The 25,861-nt window shown below is 43.6% G+C and overlaps 1 protein-coding gene across 1 annotated transcript in view; it reads left to right on the top strand.

The window, feature by feature from the left end:
• Positions 1-266: 266 nt before the first annotated feature.
• Positions 267-25,861, top strand: part of LOC309797681 (forkhead-associated domain-containing protein 1-like) — a gene marked incomplete at both ends in the record, with an annotated part of 79,458 nt that continues 53,863 nt past the window's right edge. The window contains 2 exons of the mRNA XM_082646131.1: positions 267-359; positions 19,863-20,069. Coding sequence (XP_082502257.1) covers positions 267-359; positions 19,863-20,069 — 300 coding nt within the window. The remainder of the gene's footprint in view (positions 360-19,862; positions 20,070-25,861) is intronic.

Raw genomic sequence — 25,861 nt, 5'->3', positions numbered from 1 at the left:
CTGAATTACATAAAGGATGTCCTCTTGTGATCAGAAGCAAGCTCATCTATGCCGGATATCACTGTTAAAAGGACAGTCTTAAAAATGTGCGGAATTATCATTGTGATCATTGTTAAATCCAGCTATCCACTCCTACCTCTGCTGACTTCTCCTGTGGACATTATGGTGTATTCCATTCATTCTAAATATGACATTGAATAATTAGAGGACTGTATTTTTCTAACAAAATTGTTTTCTGAAAACCTTTTATAGGGAAAGCAGAGAATATGAAAGCCTATCTAAAGAGTGCAGAAGGCTATTTTGTCCTGAATAAAAGCACTACGATTGGAAGGCATGAAAATTCAGACCTTGTTTTAGAGGTAAGACCTCTTCCTAGCCAGTCCCCGACCCTCCCTACCCCTCACACCACCAAAAGTCTTTACTGTTCTGTGGACTCCAGTCTCTTGTAAAGCACAGCCTCTGGCTAACAGTCCCAGCCTTCCTCGGTGTGCCACCAATAACCAATCCCGGCATGTGCTGGGTCTCCCTGGCACATGTGGTAAGAATGAGCACAGTGCAAAGTGCGATGGGCCCTGTGTCCTTTGCTGACTGTGTGTGCAGTGTCCCACCCTGATGGCGCGGTTTGGAAGGTGGGCTTAGAGCTGATGCTTGACCTTCACCTGCTCCGCGTCTGGCAGCCACGGCCACCTGAAGTGCCCAGCTTGAGCAATGGCCTCTCGCCCTTTCCAGAGCTTCTGGAGACTACGGGCCCCTCAGAGCCCTCCCCCGCCCCCGTACCTCCAAGCAGTAAATCAGGGTAAGCCCTGGGCTGGCCTCAGCGCTCTCTCACTTCATTTCATTCCATTCTCTGAATTAGCTGTGGCTTGGTCCACAGTCCCAGCTCATTGACAGCCAAGGAAGTTGGAAGAAATTGTAAGTAAGGAATTATAAAAACAGTGGCTTTGAGCCTTTTAAAATTTTGAAAGGGATTAAAATATTGAGGCAGAAAGAGAAATGCAATGGAATCCCTTTAGGACTGTGAAAGGCAGACCACTCTCAGACTTCACTCAACAGAGTTTTTTAAACTTTATTTTGAAATAATTATAGATGCACAAATGGTAGAGAGAATGGCACGAAGCATGTGTGGAGTCCTGTGCCATTTTACCACGTGTGGATTTGGGTGTGGCCCTCAGGATATAGGAGTATTCCATCATCAGAGATGTCCCTTGTGATGCTCCTTTTATAGTCACAATTCCTCCTCCCACCATCGTCCCCACGCTCTGAAAACCACTAATCTGTTCTCCGTCTCTATAATTTTCATCATTTATCTATGACCTTTGCGATTGATTTTTTTTTTTTTTTTAGTCATTGTAATGCCCTTGACATCCATTTAGGTTATTAGCTTGTTCTTTTATTGCTGAGTAATAGTCCACGGTATGGACGTATCACCTATGTTTAACTATTCACTTTTTGAAGGACATTTTGTTTCCATTTGGGGCTATTACAAATAAATGTACTATAAACATTTGTATACAGGTTTTTGTGTGAACATAAGTTTTTATTTCTCTGTGATAAATGCTCAGGAGTATGATTGCATGGATTAACATATGTGTTTATATAGATTCGGTTTGTAAAGAAACTGCCAGACTTATCCAACATGGCTGTACCATTTTTCATTTCCACCAGCAATGGATGAGACACATCCTCACCAGCAGTTAGCATAAACACTGTTTTTCATTTTAGCTGTTTTAGTAAGTGTGTAGTGGTATCTCATCATAGTCTTAACTTGCATTTCCCAAATCGATAGTGATGTTAAATGTCTTTTCATGTACGTGTTTGCCTTCTGCATATCCTCTTCAGTGAAATATCTCTTCATATCTTTTAAGTGTCTCTAATCGAATTGTTAATTTTTTTACCATTGAGTTTTGAGAATTCTTTATGTATTTTAGATATGAGTCCCTTGTCAGATAGATGGTTTGCAAATATTTTCTCCCATCCGTAGCTTGTCTTTTCATTCTCTTAGCAGAGTATTTCACAGAGCAAAAGCTTTAACTTTTGATGAAGTCCAGGTAGTTATTTTTTCTTTTATAGATCATGCTTTTAGTGTCATGTCTAAGAACATGCCACCAGGTCCCTGACCCTGAGGATTTTCTCTTATGTTTTCTTCTAAGTGTTTTATAGTTTTATGTTTAAATCTATGAACCATTTTGGGTTCACTGTCGTTTATGATGTGAGATTTAGGTCAAAGTTCATTTTTCTTGCATGTGGATATTTAGTTGTTCCAGAACCATTTGTTGAAAAGGCTATCCTTTCTCCATTGAATTGCTTTTGCAAGTTTGTCAAAAATAATCTGGCCATACTTTCTATGGGGGCTACTTCTTAGTTCCCTATTATGTTTCATGGATCTATTTGTCATAATGGATCTACCATTATGACATAGCCTTGATTACTGTCGCTATGTAAGTCTTAAATCAGGTAGAGTGATTCCTCCCACTTTTCTTTAAAAAAAATTTTTAACCTATTCTAGTTCCTTTGCCTTTCCATTTACATTTTAGTGTAAGCCTGTCTGTATATACAAAATATCATGCTGTAATTTTGATTGGAATTGTGTTTAATCCTATATAACAATGTGAGAATAATTGATATACTCCTACATTGTCTTCCAATTCATGATCATGGTATATTTCTCCATTTATTCAGTGTCTCTCATGAGTGTTTTGTAGTTTTCAGCATACGAGTCCTGAACATGTTTTGTTAGATTTACACTTAAGTATATCTCTCTTTTTTTTTTTTGAGTGATTGTAAATGGTATTATATTTTTAATTTTGGTGTCCACATGTTCATTGACAGTATATAGAAATACAGTTGATTTTTGTATGCTTCTTGGTATCTTGGAACCTTAACTGCACTTTCTTATATAAGGGCTTTTGTAGATTTCTTGGGATTTTATACATAAACAATCATGTCATCTGCAAATAAGAACAATTTTATTTCTCCTTTCAGAAAAGGAGATGTGAATGCCTTGAATCTTCTTTTCCTTGCTTTATTTCCCTGGTTAAGACTTCCAGGACTCTGCTGAACAAGAGCAGTGTATAAATCCTTATATTCACTTGTTCCTGACCTTAGGGGAAAAAAGTCAGTCTTTAACCGTTAAGTACGAGGTTAGCTGTAGGGTATTTATACATGTTCTTACCAAGTGAGAAATTTCCCCCTTTATTCCTAGTTTTCTGAGAATGTTTATTGTAAACGCAACAGATTTAAAGATAACTCCATGAACGTCCCCGTGAGATTCTCCTCCATGATATGGTCTCCCTTCAAGGACACAGAACATCTGTGCAGTGTGCAAAGTGGGAGGAAAAAGAAGAAGAAGAAGAACTGTAGTTTCTTCTTTATCCTAACAAGGCATAGATTTGGGGTAGTTTTATTTCCTGTCTGGCTAAAGTAGAGACAGAGATCTCTGTTTTGAACCGGACTATGATATTAGAAAACTGTAGTAATTTTTAAAAGCACAGGCTTTGGAGATAGACAGAGCTGGGTTTGAATCTCATTAGGCTACTTTGTGGCTGAGTGACTTCAACCAAATTACTTAATCACTCTGAGCTCCTTTTCCCTGTCTGTAAACCTCTTACCTCACAGGGTTATTCTGAGGATTAAGTGAGAAATGCATAGAAAGAGCCTGGCATGTGGTGCTCAGTGAATGACACAATGATCATTATTATGGTCTCCTAAAACAGAGACTGAGAAGAATCCTCAGAGGTGCACAGGGTTGAGATGAGGATCCACTGACATTAATAAGCCATTTGGAAAAGGGAACTAATGAGGACAGTTATTAACTAGACAGAAATTGAGTTGCATTCATTGTATAGAAATAATTGACTGCTTACTGCTCCTCGGACTTAGCTTATGAAATACGTCACTAGGCTTCCCTGGTGGCGAAGTGGTTGAGAGTCCGCCTGCCGATACAAGGGACACGGGTTCGTGCCCCGGTCCGGGAATATCCCACATGCCGCGGAGCAGCTGGGCCCATGAGCCATGGCCGCTGAGCCAGTGTGTCCGGAGCCTGAGCTCCGCAACGGGAGAGGCCACAACCGTGAGAGGCCCGTGTACCGCAAAAAACAAAACAAAACAAAACAAAACAAAAATGTCAGGGATCTATATTACTAAAAAGTCATCATTGCAATTACCCAGAGGTTACAGCTAGCAAATAAAAAAGATTGTTTGTTTTATTTGCCTGGATCAATCCTAAAGAATAGGCAGTAATGCTTCTAAAGATTTCTACTCATCAGCAAGGCTGACATGTTGTTTTGACTATTGGTATCGTAGTATTTTGACATCATTTACTCTTTCCGATAATGGAAGGTAGTTACATGCTTCTTGTTTTTAAAAATTGGGAGAAAGGAAAATATAAGGAAGAAAATAAAAGTCACTTGTAATCATTTGGCTCAGGGAAAAATCAATATTGATATTTGCAGGGTTTTACCCTCCAGACTTTTATCTATATCCTGTAAGGAGTTTGGTTCCCTAAGGCAATAGGAAGCCTGTTTATAGCCAGGCTAGTGAGAACTGTTTATAGTCAACAGTGATAACTGTTGCTATCACTCATTCATTGCACAGTATTTACCCAGAGCCTCAGCACCGAGCCAAGTCTAGGGGTACAGTGATGGCAGAACTGGACATGGTCCCTGCCATCAGGAAGCTGCCAGGAGAGAGAGAAATAAGTCAAATGATCCCACAAAGGTGTGACTAATTCCATTCCAACATTGGGGCTGTAAAGGAAAGGAATATGGAAGACAAGGAGGACTTAACTAGACAAAAGGAGAAGGGAATGGCATGTGCAAGGGCCCTGGGGTGGAAGAGCATATTGTGAACCCAAGGGACTGAGAGAAAACCAGGGCGTCCAGAAGTCAGAGTGGGAAGGAGGAGGGCTAAGGGACAAGTCGGCCTCCTTCATGTCACCATAAGGGTTTTGATCTTTATCTGAAAGCAGTGGGAAGAAGGCTTGAAGGATTGTAAACAAGGGGGAGACCTGCCAGTGAACATCCCAGCTGCTGTGTGCAGGCGAGCCATCAGGAGCTCTATTCACAATCTCCCCTCTCCCATTTTACACGGCTCAAAAGCCTCAGCCTTGCTCATTTCACAGCTAAACCTTGCAAGTTATAATTTATATGATTTGATGTGCCTTGTAAACTGTAATCTTTAGAGTTGGATGTGGCTGTTATTTAAACTCTGCTGAGAAAGGGACTCAGTTCTTCCAGAATGAAGAAACACCAAAGCCAGTGGTTGTTGGATTTTCCGTATGTTTAAGAGTGGTTGTTCAACATGAACTCCTAGGCATTCTGACCCAGTGGGTTTGGGGTAAGGCCCAGGAATCTTCACATTTATATGCTCCCCAGGTTCAGGTGGGGGGAATGGAGTCCCCTGGAGTTGGCTCCAGGACCACACTTTGAGAACCCCACCATCAGTGCTCCCTCCCTCTCCGTTCTTGATCAGCAGAACTCCTGCTTGTGTGTGTGTGTGTGTGTGTGTGTGTGTGTGTATTCTTTCAATAAACTTTGTTTTGAGGAAAAGAGAAGCAAAGGGTAAACAATGAAGGGCTGACTGACCCTCCCCCTCCCCAGGGACTCCCCCAGTCCCACCCTGGGGAAGTCCCAGGATCCCTAGAAGACTGAGCTCTAGGACAGCCCAAGTCAGCGCAGGGCTGCAGCTACGAGGGTGGAGATGGAAGAGAAAAAGAAAGAACAGACATGACAGGGGGATGAAATGCTGGTGTCCACCCCTCACCCTCGGTGATCAGTGTCCTGCCAGCCATCTCCTTTCTCATGGGTGGAGCCATCTCTCCAGCCTGTGTCAGCCCTTCTAGCGTGGGTTCTGAGGGTCGTGAAGCCAGACTGATCTCATACACACACCCCAGATCCCATCCAGCCGGATGACTCTCGTCCCTTTTCCTGGCCCCTGCCAGTTCTGGGCTCCCTCTCAGAAAAGAACCATAGCCTACACCATAATCTTGTTTATTATTATTAAACAAGGCTGTTGGGATTCTCCTATTATTTGCATCATTTCACGGACGTGCAGGTATGTCTGCTCTGTCAAAGGACACATACAGCTGTAACTCTGATGGGCATGGCCAAATTGTCCACCAGAGGTTTCTGGATGTGGTGTCCTGCCAGCAGTGGACGCCCGTCTCCCACTCCCTCCCCAGCCTAGGGTGCTGACCCCCCATTGGATCTTCACTGATCTACGGGGTGAAGTATGGTACCTGTGTCATTTTAATTCACATTTCTCTTATTCTAAGCGAACACCTGCATTTTGAGACATAAGGTGACAGGTGGACTCTCTCTGGGGAAATCCACGGACTGAAACAGGCCTGGGAGGGTGCACTTGCTGGCTCCCCATCTGCATCGCGCTTGTCCTCCTGCCTGGGTCGTGCTCCCATCCTCCCCCCTCACCCCCACCTCACCCCTGGCTTCTCCCCAAGTGCTCCTTGCTCTGGGGGTTCACCTGTTTGGTCTCACCAGTCCTCAGGGAATGTTTTGTCCCCTGTTTGGGAACTGGCGGCTGATTTCATTGGTCAGTACCCAGCAGAGCAATTGATGGGACTAGTTTCTCACCAGCAGATGGAGGGCTTCCAAGAGGAAAAAGTTCAGAGGAAAGGGCTAGATCGTGATCTCATTTTTCTCATTTTTTTTATTGTGGTAAGATATGCATAACATAAAATTTACCATCTTAACCACTTTTATTAAGTGTGCAGTTCAGTGGCATTAAATATATTCACACTGTTGTGCAGCCATCACCCCCATCCATCTCCAGAACTCTTTGAATCTTGCAGAACTGAAACTGCACCCATGAAACAACAACTCCCCTTGTCCCCCCATCCCAGCCCCCAGCAACCACCGTTCTGCTTTCTGTCTCTATGACCTTGGCTACTCTGGGTATCTCATATAAGTAGAATCATAACAGTATTTGTCTTTTCATGACTGGCTTCTTTCACTGAGTATAATATCCTTTCACTGAGTATAATGTCCATGTTCATCCATGCTGTAGCATGTGTCCGAATTTCCTTCCTTTTTTAAGGCTGAATAATATTCCATTGTGTGGATTCACCACATTTTGTTTATTCATTCATCTACTGATGGACACTTGGGTTGTTTCCACCTTTTGGCTGTTGCAAACAATGCTATGAACATGGGTGTATAAATATCTCTTCAAGGCCCTGCTTTCAGTTCTTTGGGATATATACCCAAAAGTAGACTTGCTGGATCATATGATAATTTTATTTTTAATTGTTTCAGGAACTGCCATGCTGTTTTCCATAGTGGCTGCACCAAGTTACATTCTCACAACAGGGCACAAGGGTTCCACTTTCCCTGCGTCCTCACCAACACTTGTTATTTCCCTTTTTTTTTTTATACTAGCCATTCTGATGGATGTGAGATGAAAGAAAGATCATAATCTTTTGAATAGCATACATAATGCAAACAGCTACAGCATACATTTATGGACTACTTACTGCATCTCACATGGCTTTATACATCATCTATGTATGTTCTGTATATATATTTATAGAATTATATCCACAAAACAAATCCTGTGCGGGTGAGAACTACTATTATCATTATTATCCTCATTTGATGACATGGACATGGGACTCAGAAAGGTTAAGGAACTGGCCCAAGTCACACAGCTAGACGGGGTAGGTGGGGCTGAATTTCAGACTGAGCTGACTCAAGCTTCTAAAAACAGAAGCTTCACTTTTTGAGTGTAAATTTAGCTTTGGGAACATCTAATATCTAAATTGGAAATTCTTAGTTAACTGAGATAACAAGATAATTGACTAAGCTAGGGAAATTCCACCCTGTGGAATCGAGAATGGGGGTTGTCAGTGAAATGTGAGATGAATGTTCTTGTGATCCTCATTCATGCAACAGACTGAGGTGTTGCCATCTAGGGGGGGATTTGGGTAAAGAGGAAACGTTGACCTGGTGCTTTCCCAGGAAGAGGAGCATTGGGGCTGTTAAGTGGGGGCCCAGCAAGAAACACCACTTATCTCTCCAATCCAGCCAGAGTAAGTTCTCTGCTTATAAGGACTGGTGGAGTTCAATTAGTCCCACCTGGATAACCCAGGATAGTCTCCCACTTTTTAAAAAATTTTTAAAAAGTTTTTGGCTGGGTTTGGTCTTCGTTGCTGAGCACAGGCTTTCTCTAGTTGCAGCGAGCGAGGTTTACTCTTTGTTGCGGTGCACGGGCTTCTCATTGCAGTGGCTTCTCTTGTTGTGGAGCACAGGCTCTAGGCACGCGGATTCAGTAGTTGTGGCACGTGGGCTCAGTAGTTGTGGCTCGTGGGCTCTGGAGCGCAGGCTCGGTAGTTGTGGCACACGGGCTTCGTTGCTCCATGGCATGTGGGATCTTCCCGGACCAGGGCTCGAACCCGTGTCTCTTGCATTGGCAGGCGGATTCTTAACCACTGCAACACCAGGGAAGTCCTTAGTCTCCCTCTTTTAAGAGCACTGATTAGTAACCTTGACATCGTCACAGACCCTTTGGCCACGTCATGGAGCATATTCCCAGGTTCTGGGGATCAGGGCATGGGCATCTTTGGGAGACCATTCTGCCCACCACATTAATACTACCACCTGACTGGACTGTTGCTTTGGGACTGGTCTGAGAGCTTTCTGGAAGAATCAGTAGGATCAATGCCACAGGCCACGGAGAAAGATGGCTGGATGAGCTGGCAGGTGATAATACCGTTACCAACAGGGGAGGAAGCAGGACTGGTTGAGTGAGCACCTCAACATCCCGGAAGCAGCCAGGCAGTTTGGGGTCTGGAGATGAACCAGGGGTTGGAAATACACACCTGCGAATCGAGGGGGTGGCATAGTGGCCCCAGCCCATGGACAGAGTGCGGAGGAAACGGACATCTGAGGGGAGAGGAGCCCGGCGTGGAGACCTGGAAGCAGTCAGAGAGGTGAGGGAGCCAGAGAGCTGCTGCCAGGCTGAGGGTATTCATCACAGAGACAGCTTGCTTTGTGCCAGGTACTGTTCTTTTCACTCTCGAGTGTATTAACTCATTTCATCCTTAGGAGGTTAATGTTGTTTGCCCCACTTTACAGATGAGGGCGTTGAGGCACAGATAGGCTGAGTATCCTGCCTGAGGTCACAGAGGGAGGCTGGGGCACTGGGCACCACGCTCGGGCAGTCTAATTTCAGGACCAGCCTCTCCTGAGGCCTTGCCGGTCCACAGGGCTCTCCCGGGGAGACCGGGGAGGAAGGATCCAGCGGACGGGGAAGCAGAGAAGCTTCTTCTTTCCTTCCAATCCCAGACCCGTCGTCTCACCAGTGCCTGGCCGTTTCCTCATATCCTTATTCTTTTGAAAACCCCATTTTTTTTTTTTTACTATTTCTGCACTACATCCCTTTCTGGAGGCAGTTGGGGGATGGGGCTGGGGGATGGGATAGCCTAGAACCAAAAGGTTAAAAGAAATAGATAAAACACACACACACACACACACAAACACACACACACAAGTTAATTTCAAAAATGTTATCCCACTCCTTTGAACATGTCACCAAGCAGTACCTTTTGTCAATCCTACGAAGCCCAGCTTATCAAACTCATTTTTGCTGCTCAGGGAGCAACCAAAGAGAAGCAAAGAACCGTGCCCCAGGCTGCACAGCTGGAAGGTAGCAGAGGTGGGACTTGAACTCAAGGCTTTCTAACTCCAGAGCCCATCCTCTTGCTCATAATAGAGAACATTTCCCATTTGCCCTATGTTCTCTTCTAAGTGCTTTAGTATGTATTATATCATTTATACGTCAGCAGTAGCTTATAAGACTGTCCTTTTGTTACCTTACAGATGAGGAAGCTGAGGTGTCACTTGCCCAAGGTCACCCTGCTAGGAAGTAGGAGAGCTGGACTCGAGCCCAGTCTAATAACCACCACGTTGCCCTGCTCCCCCAACCCCTGAACCACCAGGCCACGTGCCTCTCTCTGACAACTGTGTCACATGTCACAGGGAGGCCGAGAGCCCGAGGAGGCCCCCGAGGGCAATGGCAGTGGGTTGAGGACCCAGCGGGAGAGGAACCTCTTGAAGCCATTTGACAATAAAGGAAAGGAAGGGGGAAGGGGCGGTGTTTCCAGGCCGGGGGGGTGGTGAGCACGTTCACAGGTTAGACGGAAGTTACACTGTCAAGGTGAGGATGCAGAAGAGGAGATGGTTGAGGAGAGGGACCAGACCAGGGTGGGATGAAGGCAGGACCACCCGGAGGCCCTTGGCAGCTAAGAGACGGCTTGAAGTTCCCATCTAGGAGCTTCGCCATGCCTGGGAAGTCCAGGTCCTGGCAGGGAGCTGAAGGCACATTCACAGGGGTGTGGAGTGATGGAGGGGAGTTTCCTGAAGGGACTCCATAGGGAGTGGGCAGAGCTCAGAGAAACCTCAAAGGATAGTGCAGGGCCCAGAGCTAGTATGAGTGAGGACTGTTCCCACCCCCAGAGCTGAGGGGTGAGGGGCAGGGGCATTTCCTGGGACCCGGAGACCCCGAGGGCTGGGTAGAGTCCTCTGAGGGAAGCTGTGTGGCCCCAGATAATGGAAGCCAGGGGAGTAAGTACCCCAAGCTCTCTCCTCCCTGCTCTGATCTCTAACCCCCCCATTGGCCGAACCCAACCAGAAACCAGACACAAGGAGCCCATCAGCCCATGGATGTAGCCGCACAGGTGGGCCTGCTGGGCAGAGGGCGCCGTGTAAAGGGATGGAGGAGGGTCGGGAGAAGCAGACGGAGGATGCAGGCAGGTGCAGGAGGTGAAGACCTAGGAGGCTGTTGTCAAAGTAGAATGAAAAGCCTGAGAGCAGGGACCTGCTGTCTGGGGTGCCCAAAGGGCACTGGGCCAGCCTCAGGACAGAAGTGTGAGGGTGGCAGGAGGGTTTGGGGGCCGGGATGGACTTGAAGGAGCTGGTGAGCTTGAGCAGGGCCCAGGCTGGGTGAGCATAGGGCATTACCCATAGGGAGCAAACAGGGAGCAAAGGCTACGTGACTCAAGGAGAGGACGAGACAGAGGATAAGGAAGGCCGGGAGTGGGAGGTTATGGTCTGAGATGGGGCTTCCCAGTGCCAGGTGATGCAAGGTTGAAACCTAGCTCCAAAGGACGGTTCCAGGTACACGTCGAACCTCAGCGACAATGTCAGTGAACCTCAGGGCAATGTCATAACTAAGTCAGCTTCCCGAGGAGGCTTCCTTAAAGCACAGGGGTCATCAGAGCAGATGGTCATTGTTAATAGAAGTTTAAACGTCTCAATATTTTATGGACTCACTATATACTTTTTAAAGACATTTTCAATGCAGGAGCCTTAAAAAATGCACTTGTTTTGTATATTAGGTCCTGCCTGTCTCCTCTCTCATTATTAAATCACTCTCTACTCTGAAAATCACAGGGTACAAATCAAAGGTACAAGTTTTGGAATTAGACTTGGGTTCAAACCCTGACATTGCCCTGTGCCAGCATCCTGATGTTGAGTGAGTCCCTTCATCTTAGCCATTTTTTAAATCGTGGTAAAATACCTATAAAGTTTACCGTCTTAACCACTTTTAAGTGTACAGATCAGTAGTTGTAAGTTATTCACATTGTTGTGCAACCAGCCTCAGAATTTTTCATCTTGCAAAACTGAAACTGTACCCATTAAAGAACAATTCCCCGTTTCCCCTTCCCCAGCTCCTGGCAACCCCCGTTCTATTTTGTTTCTATGAGCTTGACTACTTTATGTACCTCACATAGTGGAATCATACAAAATTTGCTTTCTTGTGACACTTATTTCACATCATGTCCTCACGGTTCATCCATGTTGTAGCATGTGTCAGAATTTCCTTCCTCCTACACTGAATCATATTCCACTGTATGCATGGACCACATTTTGCTTATCCAATCATCGGTCAGTGGGCACTTGGGTGGCTTCCACCTTTTGGCAATTGTGAATAATGCTACTATAAACATGAGTGTACAAATAACTCTTTAAGTTCCTGTTTTCAATTCTTTGGGGTATATACCCGGAAGTGGACTTGCTGGATCATATGATAATTTTATTCTAAATTGTTTGAGAAGCCGCTCTACTGTTTTCCATATCAGCTGCACCATTTTACATTCTCAGCGGTGCATAAGTGTTCCCCTACTCTACATCCTTGCCAACACTTGTTATTTTCTGTTGCTGTTTGTTTGTTTTTGATAGTAGCCATCCTAATGGGTATGAGGTGGTATCTCACTGTGGTTTTGATTTGCATTTCCCTAATGACTAGTAATGTTGAGCATCTTTTTATATGCTTGTTGGACATTTATATATCTTCTTTGGAGAAATGTCTATTCCAGTTCTATGCCCATATTTGATCAAGTTATTTGGGGGTTCTTTTTTGTTGTTGTTGTTGAGTTATAGTTCTCTATATATTCTTCATATTAACCCTTTTTCAGATTTGTGATTTGCAACTATTTTCTCCCATTCTCTAGATGGCCTTTCACCCTGTTTATTGTGTCCTTTGATTCACAGAAGTTTTAATTTTTGATATAGTTGAATTTATCTATTTTTACTTTTGCTGCCTATGCTTTTGGTATCATATCCAAAAATGCATTGCCAAATCCAATGTCATAAAGCTTTCCTCCTGTGCTTTCCTCTAAAAGTTTTATAGTTTTAGACTCTGTTTAAGTCTTTGATCCACTTTGAGTTAATTTTTATACATGGTGTAAGATAAGAGTTCAAATTAATTCTTTTGCAGTCTTTCCCAGCATCATTTGTTGAAAATACTGCTCTTTCCCCATTGAATAATCTTGGCACCCTTGTCAAAAATCATTGGACCATATATGCAAAGTTTTATTTCTGTGCTCTCTATTCTATTCTATTGGCCTATGTGCCTGAGCTTATGTCAGTATCACACTGTTTTGATTGCTGTACCTTTGTATGCAGTAAGTTTTGAAATCAGGAATTGTGAGACCTCCAGCTTTGCTTTTCTTTCTCAAGATTATTTTGGCTATTTGGGGCCCACTGAGATTCCATATGAATTTTAGGATGGATTTTTCTATTTCTGCCAAAACTGCTGTTGGGATTTTGAATCTGTAGATCCTGCTGTGTAGTAATGACATCTTAACAATATTAAGTCTTCCAACTCACGAATACAGGGTGTCTTTCCATTTATTTGTGTCTTTAATTTCTTTCAGCAGCACTTTGTAGTTTTCAGTGTACACATCTTTTACCACCTTGGTTAAATTTATCCCAAAATATGTTATTCATTTTGATGCTATTGTAAATGAAATTATTTTCTTAACTTCCTTTTCAGATTGTTCATTGTGAGCATATAGAAACACAACTGATGTTTGTGTGTTGATTTTGTGCCCTACGATTTTGCTAGTGAATGTTATTTATTAGTTCTAGGAGGGTTGTGGTTTTTCATGGACTCTTTAGGATTTTGTACATGTAAGATCATGTTGCCTGTGAACAGAGATAATTTTACTTCTTCCTTTCGAATTTCGATGCCTTTGTTTCTTTTTCTTGCCTAATTGCTCTGGCTAGGACTTCCAGTACTTTGTTGAATAGAAGTGGCAAAAGCAGGTATCCTTATCTTATTCTTGAAATTAGAGGAAAAGCTTTCAGTCTTTCACCTTTGAGTATGATGCTACCTGTGGGCCTTTCATATTTGACCTTTATTATGTTGAGGTAATTTCCCTGTATTCCCTGTTTGTTGAGTGCTTTTATCATGAAAGAGTGTTGCATTTTGTCAAATGCTTTTTGTACATCAATCGAGATGATCATTTTTTTCCTTCTTTCTGTTAATGTGATGTATTACGTGGATTAATTTTCATATGTTGAACCATCAAGTCTGCATTCCAAGAATAAATCCCACTTGGTCATAGTGTATGATCCTTTTAATGTGCTGTTGAATTCGGTTTCCTCCTATTTTGTTGAGGATTGTGGTATCAGTGTTCATAAGAGATACTGGTCTGTAGTTTTCTTGTAGTGTCTTTGTCTGGGTTTGGTATCAAGGTAATGCTGTCCTCTCACTTCACCATTTGAGTCTCAGCTTCTTCATCTCTAAGATGGAGATAATAATAGAGACCCTGTTTAGGGCTGTCATGCAGATTAAATGATAAAAATGCAGACAAAATGCTTCAGCAGGGCCCAGTTCACAGGATGCCCTCAAAATATGTTAGATGATGATAAGGATAATAATAAAAATAATAATAAATAAATAACAGTTCATCTCATAGTTGGACAGCTGAGTAGGATGGAGCTTATACAGTCAGTCTGTATTAGCAGCAGGGCGTCTGTCCAGGAGCAGCATTTAGCAATTTTCCAAGTAAAGGGAGCGAGTGATATTATAGGGCCGAACTACGAAGCTGTCTCCTGGCCTGACATGTGGCAGATGCTCACCCAAATTTGTGGAGTCATTTAAAACTTCCTGCTTGCTTTGATTTCTTAATAATGGCTTGACAGTTTTTGAGGAACTGAAAGCAGTGAAGCCTGGCAAGAGAAAAACAAAATGTAACACACAGAATTTCTCTCATTCATGGGTTATCAAAGGTTCAAAGGACACAAAGATCAATGGCAATGGTGATGAAGATGATATGGGTGACATTTTCCAAAGAACTAATGTGTTTTTAATTTTTTAATACTTTATTTTTTTGAACAGTTTTAGGTTTACAGGAATTTTAGCAGAGAATACAGAGAGTTCCCATATATCCACCCCTCCAATACACACAGTTTCCCCTATTATTAACATCATGCATTAGTGCGGTACATTTGTTACAACTGATGAACCAATATTGATATGCTATTATTAACTAAGTCCATAGTTTACATTAGGGTTCACTCTTTGCGTTGTACGTTCTTTCGTTTTGACAAATGTATAGTGACAAGTATCCACCATTACAGTATCATAAAAAAATATTTTCACTGCCGTAAAATCCCCTGTGCCCCTCGTCTTCATCCTGAGCCCCAGAGCCCCTGTGCCCCTGGCAAGCACTGATCTTTTACTCTCCTTATAGTTTTACTTTTTCCAGAATTTAATACAGTTGGAATCATACGGTATGTAACCTTTTCAGACTAGGTTCTTTCACTAAGCAATATGCATTTAAGATTCCTCCATGTCTTTTTTGTTATTTGATAACTCATTTATTTTTATCACTAGTATTTCATTGTATGGATGTACCACAATTTGTTTATCCATTTACCTTTTAAAGGACATCTTGGTTGCTTCCAGTTTTTGGCACTTATGAATAAAGATGCTGTAAGCATGTATCCAAAATCAATGAGTCTTCATGGATATAGAGAACAGACTGTGGTTGCCAAGGGGGAGGGGGTTGAGGGAGAGATGGAGTGGGGGGTTGAGGTTAGCAGATGTGAGCTGTTACATCCAGGATGGAGAAACAACAAGGTCCTACTGTAGAGCACAGGGAACTATATTCAATATCCTGTGATAAAGCATAATGGAAAAGAATATTTTAAAAAGAATGTATATATATGTATAACTGAATCACTTTGCTGTACAGCAGAAATTAATACAACATTGTAAATCGACTACATTTCAATAAAATAAATAAACAATATAAATGAGTCTTAAATGTCAACAATAAGAAACCAAACAACCCAACTTAAAAATGGGCAAAAGAGCTCAACAGACACCTCACCAAAGAAAATCTACAGATGTCAAATAAGCATATGAAAAGATGTTAAACATCATACATCATTAAGGAATTTCAAATAAACATGAAATATCTCTTCATTTATTTAGACTACTTTGATTTCTTTCATCAACATTTTGTAGTTTTCTTCATATACCTCTTCATATAGCTAAGTATTTTGTTAGATTTATTCCTAAGTACTTCAGTTTTTTTTTTTTTTGGTGCTAATGTAAATGGTGTTGTGTTTTTAATTTCATATTCCACTTGCTCATTGTTGGTATATAGGAAATCAGTTGACTTTTGTATATTAATCATGTATCCTGCAACCTGCTTATAATTGCTCATTAGTTCCAGGAGGGCTTTCTGTCGGTTCTTTGGGATTTTCTGCATAGACAATCATGCCATCTGCAAAATGGGCAAAAGATCTGAACAAACACCTCACCAAAGAAGATTTCTTTTTCCTTCCCAATCTATCTTTTATTCTCTTTTCTTGCCTTGTTGCATTAGCTAGGAGATACAGTACAATGTTGAAAATGCGTGGTGAAAGGGGACATCTTCACCTTATTCCTGATCTTAATTGGAAAGTTTCTAGTTTCTCACCATTAAATATGACGTTAGCTTTAGGGTTTTTATAGATGTACTTTATCAGGTTGAGGAAGTTCCCCTCCATCCCTAATTTGCCAAGAGTTGTTGTGGTGGTTTGGTGGTTTGTTAGTTTATCATGGATGGTGTTTAATTTTGTCAAATGCTCTTTTTGCATCTACTGTTATGATAATGCGATTTCTCTGCGCTGTTGATGTGATGGATTACATTAATTGATTTCCAAATATTGAACCAGCCTTGCATACCTGGAATAAATCCCACTTGTCTGTGGTGTAGAACTCTTTTTATACATCACTGGATTCAATTTGCTCATATTTTGTTGAGGATTTTGCATCTATATTCATGACAGGTATTGGTCTGCAATTTTCCTGTTTTGTAATATCTTTATCTGGTTTTGCTATTAGAATAAGTTTGGCCTCACAGAATGAGCTGGGAAGTGTTCTCTCTTCTTCTATTTTCTGGAAGAGATTATTGAGAACTGGTATCATTCTTTCCTTAATGTTTGATAGAATTGACCAGTGAACCCATCCAGGCCTGGTGCTTTCCATTTTGGAAGGTTATTCATTATTGATTCAAATTCTTTACTAGATATGAGTCTTTTCAGAGTATTTATTTCTCCTTGTGTGAGTTTCAGTAGATTGTGTCTTTCAAGGAAATGGTCCACTTCATTAACTTATAAAATCTGTGGGCATAGAATTATTCATAATATTCCTTTATTATCCCTTCAGTGTCCATGAGATCAGTAGTGATGCCATCGCTTTCATTTCTGATCTGAGTAATTTGTATCTTCTCTCTTTTTTTCTTGGTTATCCTGCTAGAGGTTTGTCAATTTTATTGATCTTTACAAAAAAAAAACCAAACAGCTCTTTATTTTGCTGACTTTTCTCTATTGTTTTCCTGCTTTTTATTTCATTCATTGCTTCTTTTCTTCTGCTTGTGGTAGGCTTATATTGCTCTTCTTTCTCTAGTTTCATAAGGTGGAAGCTTAGATCTTTTCAAAAGTATGCCTTCAATGCCATAAACTTCCCTCCAAGCACTGCTTTCACTGCATCTTGCAAATTTTCATAGGTTGTATTTTCATTTTCATTTAGCTCAAGATAAATTTTTATTTCCCATGAGACTCCCTCCTTGACCCATCTGTTATTTAGAGGTGTGTTGTTTAATCTGAAAATATTTGGGTATTTTCCAGCTGTCTTTCTGGTATTGGTTTCTAGCCTAATTCCATTGTGTTCTGAAAACGTACTTTGCATAATTTCTATTCTTTTACATTTGTTGAGGTATATTTCGTGGCCTGGAATGTGGTCTGCTTGGTGAATGTTCCATGGGAGCTTGAGAAGGATGTGTGTTTTGTTGCTGTGGGATGAAGCTGTGTGGTTGCCAGTTAGATCCAGATGATGGTAGTGCTATTCAGTTCAACTTCATTCTTCCTAATTTTCTGCCTGGTGGGTCTGCCCGTCACTGACAGAGGGCTGTTGAGGTCTCCAGCTACCATGATGGATTCATCTGCTTCTCCTTGCAGTTCTATCAGTTTTTGCCTTCCATACTTTGATGCTCTATTGTTGGGTACATACAATGAAGGACTGTTATGTCTGCTTGGAGAATCGACCCCTTTATCACTATGTATCGCCTCTCTTTATCCCTGATAACTTTCCTTCCTCTGAAGTTGGCTCTGCCTGAAATTAATAGAGCTACTCCTGCTTTCTTCTTGTGTTTCAGTATTTTAAGTGCCAAAGTGTTTGGTAGGAATTTGAAAAGTGGGTAACGGCACAGTCATTTGAATCAGGCAAACCTGGGAACAAGCCAAGCGAGTCAAAGTGGCTGACTGTGGGCACACTTAATCGTTCTATGCCTCAGTTTCCTCATCTAAGAAATGAGTAACTATCGGACCTACTGTACAGCACAGGGAACTATATTCAATATCTTGCAGTAACCTGTGATAGAAAAGAATCTGAAAAAGAATAGATATTATATATATGTATAACTGAATCACTTTGCTGTACACCTGAAACTAACACAACATTGTAAATCAACTAGACTTCAATAAAAAATTAAATTTTTTTTTAAATGAGGAAGTATCCCTTTGAATTATTGTGAAGATGAAACGGGATAATGCAGTAAAGCACTTAGCAAATTTCCTGGCATTTGTGTAATTACACATAATGTGTCATTAATATATTCTACTAATATATGCAGTTATATTATTATCTATTCATATACTATAAGCTATTATTACTATAAGCTATTGGTTATAATTATATTGTGGGACATTAGTATAGATTTCTAAGTCCAAGTACTCTCTATGAAAGTTGGATGAGGCACTCTGAGAAGAGTGACTTAGAAAATATTTGCAAAGTCTCAGGCTGGAGTGGATGGCTCATAGGCAGTGTCCTGAGAAGACAGAAGACTTCGCACGTGCCCTGCAGCCCATAGTCCAGGGCGCCGGGGCCAGGGGGGGATGTGATATTTCCTCCTTGGTGCCGAGTTTTGCTCATTCTTCTTATTAAAGTGGTTACACAGGAGGTTTCTGACGCCACTGACAAATCACTGTCTGGGGTCTCTCTCTTTTGAGGGAAATGTGGTCACACCAGGGCCCCTATTGAAAAATAGATCATCTTTGGTTAGATAAATTCTGATTAGCTTTTAAGAAGCAACAGTAGGGCCTCCCTGGTGGCGCAGTGGTTGAGAGTCCGCCTGCCGATGCAGGGGATACGGGTTCGTGCCCCGGTCTGGGAGGATCCCATATGCCGCGGAGCGGCTGGGCCCGTGGGCCATGGCCGCTGGGCCTGCGCGTCCGGAGCCTGTGCTCCGCGGCGGGGGAGGCCACAGCAGTGAGAGGCCTGCATACCGCAAAAAAAAAAAAAAAAAAAGAAGCAACAGTAATAATTAAGCACAGTGGAAAAACCTTCATTGTACACCAAGGCTTTTAAAAGGTAGTTATAAAACTATGTTTTGTGGTGTGAGCTCAATTGTGTTTAAACTTTTTAAAAAGATTGTAAGCATAGAGAAAAGACTGGAAGGATGTGAACCACCGTGTTCTCGGTGCCTGCCTCTGGGGGACGGGAGTCTAAGTGATTTTAATGTCTTCTTTGTGTTTTTCTCTAGTTCTCATTTTCTGCATTATTACAAAAAACATGTTATTTTAAAAATTAATAGAACAAACAACAATTATTACAAAACCTCCCCTGAACTTTAACGCTTGCAGTAAATGGACAGTTGTCACTTGCCAACTGACCTTTCTGGTTTGTGTTGGGCCATTTCTGCTGTCTTGCCACTCGGGACAACCAAAAGGATACTTGCATGGGATCAGAGAACTATCAAGTGGCCAATTCCTGGCCAATTCCCCCCGAGTTCCCTCTTGCCTCTGTGTTGCCTGACGCCCTACCCCAAAACTGGGCATCTAGTCTCGGTCTGCTGTCAGGCTCTGGTGACCCTCCACTCACTAGCTGTGTGGCCTTAGGCAAGTCACTTAACCTCTCTGACCCTCAGCATCCTCCTCTTAAAATGAGGATTGCAGTGACTGTCCAGCCAGATGAAGTGGTTAGCACATTGGGGCCCCCAGTGTCAGTGGCACTAGTTATTCCTTGTTATTCCTGTTATTCCTGGCTCTGACTGTCCCCCTTCTGCATTTCAGTCTGCAGACGTCGACAACCATCACGCACTCATTGAATATAATGAGGCCGAAAGCAGCTTTGTTCTCCACGACTTCAATTCCTGCAACGGCACGTTCGTCAATGAGTGCCACATTCAGAACGTGGCTGTGAAGCTCCTACCCGGAGACATCCTGAGGTTTGGGTCCAGAGGGCTGACCTACGAACTGGTCATCGAAAACCCAGCCTCGGTGAGTCCAGGCCCCTGCGGGGGTGGGGTGGGGTGGGGTGCAGAGGTGCCGTGTTGTGTCACCTTCCGTGCAGCCTAGGGCTCGGGTACGGCCACAGGTGGAGTTCGTCTGGAGCGCGTCACTCTTCCTTTCGCGAGTCTGCGAAGTTCAGCCCCATCGCGTGGGTGCCCGGGGAGAGCGAGTCCTCGCGCCCTCTTCTGGGCATTTCGTGGAATTACATGCAAGGGTTGCCTAGCGACCAGCCCGGAGCGAGAGCGTTTTCCTGAAAAGTGAAGCTTGGCGAGGGGAGGTGGAAAGCAAGTGTGTGCTTTTGAAGATGCAGAGATGGATGCTTCCTTTTTAGGCAGATCAGTGCTCTGCAACTTCCTAGCTTTGTGACCTCGGCCAGGCTTCTCTGTATGCCTGGGTCTGGGTCTTCTCAGCGGTGCAGGGCGTTGAGAGAGTATCTATGTTCAAAAAGTCAAAGTCTCTGGCCAGAGTAGACGCTCAAGGCCTGCCAGCTGTTATCACACCGGATCAGAAATGTTCCCGGGATCAGGACCTAAAGTATGGCCCCAGGTTAAGCGGAACGTAACCGAAAATTCGCCCAGCAAAGCTCAGTGACCAGAAGTATCTGGTTCAGTAGGGAGGCAGGATGGGGACTGGTTAGCAACACAGTCCTGGGTCAGAACCCCAGCTCTGCCACTGGCCTACTCGGTGCGCTCTTGCACAAACCATTGGACCCCTCTGAACCTCGGTTTCCTCATCTACAAAATGGGGCCAACGACAGCAATGACCTTGCAGGCTTATCTCGAGGGCCAAATGAGATGCTTATCATTGTAAAACTCCCAGAATAATGCCCATTCATGGTGAGCACACAATTAATACCTGTCGTGTGTGTCCCAGAGAGACGGCGTGTTAACCTCACTCCCCAGCACCAAGAACGCTGCATGGACTGAGACCTCCGAGGCTTAAAGTCCTTTCGGGGATGAGGCTGGGTATAAATAAATAAAGTTTAGAGAATCTAGACAGAATCCTGGGGTGTGGGTCCACTAGGCAGCCTTAAATACTCACTCAGAGAAGATGAGCACCGTCCCTCAGGCTGCAGGGCCCGTGACACCGCATCCACCACGTTTGGCTTTGAAAACCTGGGGCAGTTTTCTCCTGCTGCTTCTCAGCCCCCTTTTCCTCCTTGGACCAACATTAAAGTGTGCTCACTTGTGGGATGCACTGGGATCCACTGGCCGCCCTGAGGAGGGGCTCCTGACATAGAAGGTGTTGACCTGATCAGGGGTTCTCAACCTGGGTTCTAAGGATCCCCCTCGTCAGAAGCACGTGGGGAGCAGACCCACAGTGCAGATCTGGGCTTCACCCCAGGCCTGAGGACTCATACTTAGGATTCCCAGATGAAATACAGGACACGCAGTTAAATCTGAATTTCAGAGAAGCAACAAATCATTGTTATGTACAGGTGTGGCCCAACTATTGCAAGGAACCACTTATGCTAAAAAAATTATTTGGTGTTTATCTGAAATTCAGATTTAACGGACACCCTATAGTTTATTATATATTGATTTATTCATTTCTTTATTTATGCGAAATCTGGCAACCATACACATCCTCCCTGGGAGTAGGGCCTGGGAATATGCATTCTCACAAGCTCCCTGATGATTCTGATGCACCGCCAATAGGAGGGAAACCGAAATTTAGAATCATTTGTATGGAACACTTACAGAATTTTTTAGGGATCAAAGAAAAGGGGATTTCACACTCCCAAGCCTGAAAATCCAAGTTCATGAAGTTTGATTCAATGTGCCCCAACATGTCTGATTCCAAGAAATTTTCAGGAATGTTCAGTAAAATTACAGGTTCCCAGGCCCCCTCCCTGGGAAATTCTGACTTTGTGGCTTGCCCGTGGGGAGAAGAAGAGGGGGAGCAGCAAACAATATCTGCATTTTTTTCTTCTTTTTTCCTACAAAGATATTTATTGAAATATTATTGATAGGGGCATAAAATTTGAAACCTAAATTTCCATCCAAAGGAGGCATTGTTTAATAAATTATATTGTTTAATATATTCTAAGGAGTTTAATATATTATAAGGAGTTCGTTATATATGGAATACTCTTCTGCCTTTTTAAAACACAGCTTTATTAAGATATAATTGACATGCAATAAACAGCACATGTTTAAAGTCTGTAAGTGGATGGGCTTTTACATATGGGTACACCTGTGAAACCATAGCCACAATCAAGACAGTGAACAGCTCCTTCATCCTCCAAAGTTTCCTCCGGATCACAGCATGTGTTTGTTTGCTTGCTTGCTCTTAACAGCTTCACTGAAGTACAATTTACATAACAGAAACTTCACCCATTTGAAGTGTCCAATTCAATCAATTTGAATATATTGATGGAGTTGTGCAGCCATCACCAGAAACTGCTCTCAGAACATTTTCCTCCATTTCTATCACCCCAAACCTCGGAGAAACCTTGGAGGTATTTCATTTTGGGGTTTGTTTTTAATTTTTAATTTTCAAAATTATGGTAAAATACACATAAAATTTACCATCTTAACCATGTTTAAGTGTACAGTTCACAGTGGCATTAAATCTATTCACACTGTTGTGCAGCCATCACCCCCATCCATCTTCAGAACTTTGTTTATCTTCCCAAACTGAAACTCTAAGCCCATCACATCAAACCCCCTGCTTCCTTCCTCCCCTCCCACCATGCTTTCTGTGTCTGTGAATTGGACTATTCTAGGTTCCTCATATAAATGGAATCTTACATTGTTTGTCCTTTTGTGACCATCTTATTTCACTTAGTATGATATCCTCATGGTTCATTCCAGTTGAATATTTCATTGTATGGATTCACCACATTTTGTTTACCTGTTCATCCATCCATGGCCACTTCGGTTGCTTCCACTTTTTGGCCATTTTGAGTAAGTTTGTTATGCACACGGTTGTACAACTATGGAATGGGGACTTTATTTTACAAGGTGCTTCTTATATAATTGTGGGAAACAGTGATGACGACCTCTAACCTTGAGTAGATAAGACGGAAGAAGATGCTTTGTAAGAAGAGAAAGCAGGAGAGCAGCAGGAGGAATCACTGACGTGAACAGCACTGTGCTAAGCAATTCACCTGCTCTCCCTTATTTCACGCTCATAGCAACCTATGAGATGGGTTCTCCCATGATCCCCATTTGACAGACAAGGAATCCGAAACTTAGAGAGGTTAAGTAATTTCCCCAGGGCCACACAGCTTGTCAGTGCAAATTAAACACTATCCCCACTTGCGGAAAAAGGAGGGGAGAAAACCATTTAGTCTGATGCTAGCTGGAGCAGTAGCCTTGACTGGTTTTCACACCGAGGAAAGCATACTCTCACGGTCACTCGAATATGCACGGATTTTTTCAATTCTTATTCCTACACACACTTGCACCTTGCTTCATTCCTCGGTTGACTACAGGCAGCTGCACAAGTGTTCCCCCGGCCTGTGCCCAGGGCACTTTGCAGGACTCTCCACAGCCCCATCTTCTCAAAAGTGCTCTCTGCCGGGGCGTCCCCAGCTTGAGAAGCTTCCATCCATGATGCTCATATTCATGGAGGGGTCCTTTGCAGCGTCTGTGTGAGGGCAGCCTGTGGACTGCCTGACACCTTCCTACAAATTCCACTTCCTGATGACCCCAACCTGCTGGCTATTTAAAAGAAGAGAAAGGAAGAGGGGGAAAGGGAGAGGTATTGAAGAGCATCTCTCATCAAATATTTTGAAGCCCAGTTTTTCTAAAAAATTCGTGGCCCTCTTGCTTCCGGCCTATTCTTGTTTCCAATTGATTTTGGGGTCCCTGGTGAGGGCGCTGTGTTTCCTCCTTGGATGGAGTTTCCACGGAGGACTGCCCTGATATCATACAGATTAAGTATGATGAGAACTGTTCTTCTCCCGACAAAGAGTTCCCAAATGAAAGCATTTAGTTCAGGTTTTGTGGTGACCCTAACCAATAGAGGAGGGTGTGACAGCATTTTACTGGGGGAGGGGGGTGAGGTGCGGGGCGCTTAGGAATCCAGATGTGTGTGCAGATGTCACAGTGGTTAGAGCACGTGCCCTGAGGTCAGGCTGACTCCAGCGCCGTCCCAGCCCTGCTCTTGACCGGCTTTTATACTGGACGTGCACAAATCATCTACCTCTCAGGGCCTCGGTCCCCACTCCTGTAACAATAGTTCCTACCACCTTGAGTGACTGTGGTATTAAGTGGGCAAAGTGCGTAAATTGCTTAGTCCAGCGTCTGGCACCTAATAAGCACATGATAACCCTCAGCTTTAGAGTCAAGCAAACCAGCATGGAGCAGCCAAGATGCCTCCTTTGTAAGTGTCCTTTTGGACAGGGAAACCTCCCAAGACCTGCCCCCACTAGCAGATAAATACATTTGCAGATAAATTACCCATAGAATAACATACAAGATGGAAAAATATAAAGAAAAACTCTTGTTTGACAAAGTGCATTGGCAGGCAGGTTGTGCCCAGGACCATCCTTTTTTTTTTTTTTTTTTGTGGTCGCGGGCGTCTCACTGTTGTGGCCTCTCCCGTTGCAGAGCACAGGCTCCGGACGTGCAGGCTCATCGACCATGGCTCACAGGCCCAGCCGCTCCGCGGCATGTGGGATCTTCCCGGACCGGGGCCCAAACCCATGTCCCCTGCATCGGCAGGTGGACTCTCAACCACTGCACCACCAGGGAAGCCCCCAGGACCATACTTTGTAAATTATACCTCTCTCATCAAAGTATAACCTAGGGCTGCCATACTGCACAACTCCAGGGTCACCATTCACAACGTAGTCCATGTGGATGGCGCCCACTGAAACTGTGCAGGACATAACCCGCAGGGCCATCTGCAATGCCCTGAAGAAACCGTTGATTAATCCCATAGAGTCTTGGCACCAGGCGTGGGAAATTGAAGTCCCAGAGTCAGGTGTGCCGCCGTGTTGTGGGTTTTGTTTGTTGTTGCCTTTACTCGTGCTTTCTGAGCTCTGGGAAAGGAGGTGTGGAAACAAGCTGTGCTAGTCACAGTGGCGCCGTTCTTACAAGGCAGCTGAGTAAGGAAACCCACATCACCCGTATGTATCCATCATGTCTTTCTCTGTTCTGAAATACGGCAAAACGGATGGAAATGGCCAGAATGAAAAAGGAAGCCAGGCGCCACAAATGACGTGCCGACTTGTTCCATGAGGGGGTTGACAGCTCCTTGTCGGCAGCCCCCATCCCCATGACTGCCTGTGTCTGGCCTTCCCTGTAGCCTGCTCTGCCCTGTTCCCAGTCCAGCCAGACTCTCCCACGTGGCTCCTGGATAGTGTCTTCTGTCCCTGCAATGTCATGACGTCCTGTCTTGCGAGAAGAGCGCCCTCTGTCGGCCAATATTCCTTGCTGCTTTAATGGGGAAGCTCTGCAGAACACAATCCAGAAAGCAAGGGCTTTGGAGTTGGATGGACCCAAGTTGAAATGCCAGCTGCAACTGGCTTTACCTTTCTGAGCTTCAATTTCCGATTTCTGCCAAGGAGCTACTCATTAATCCCAGGTCCCCTTTCCCCCTTCAGTTGTTTTTATAGAGGTCCCTGGGACCACCCCTATCATGGCATAAACTGAGGCTCAGAGAGTTTCAGTGACTTCCCCAAGGTTAGGCATCAATCATGTAGATCCAGAGGCAGGATTAAAAGCCGGCTCTCCTGAGTCCCTTGGAGCCTTTTCCTAATAGCACGAAGCATCGTGGGGCCATGAGAGCCCAGGCAGGTCCTTCACTGCCCAGCGGTTAATGAAGGT

Source organism: Mesoplodon mirus (genome assembly GCF_964341445.2).
Source record: "Mesoplodon mirus genome assembly, contig: HAP1_SCAFFOLD_880, whole genome shotgun sequence".
NCBI lineage: Eukaryota > Metazoa > Chordata > Mammalia > Artiodactyla > Ziphiidae > Mesoplodon > Mesoplodon mirus.
The sequence above is the reverse complement of the archived record's forward strand: the minus strand, read 5'-3'. Positions and strand labels throughout refer to the sequence as shown.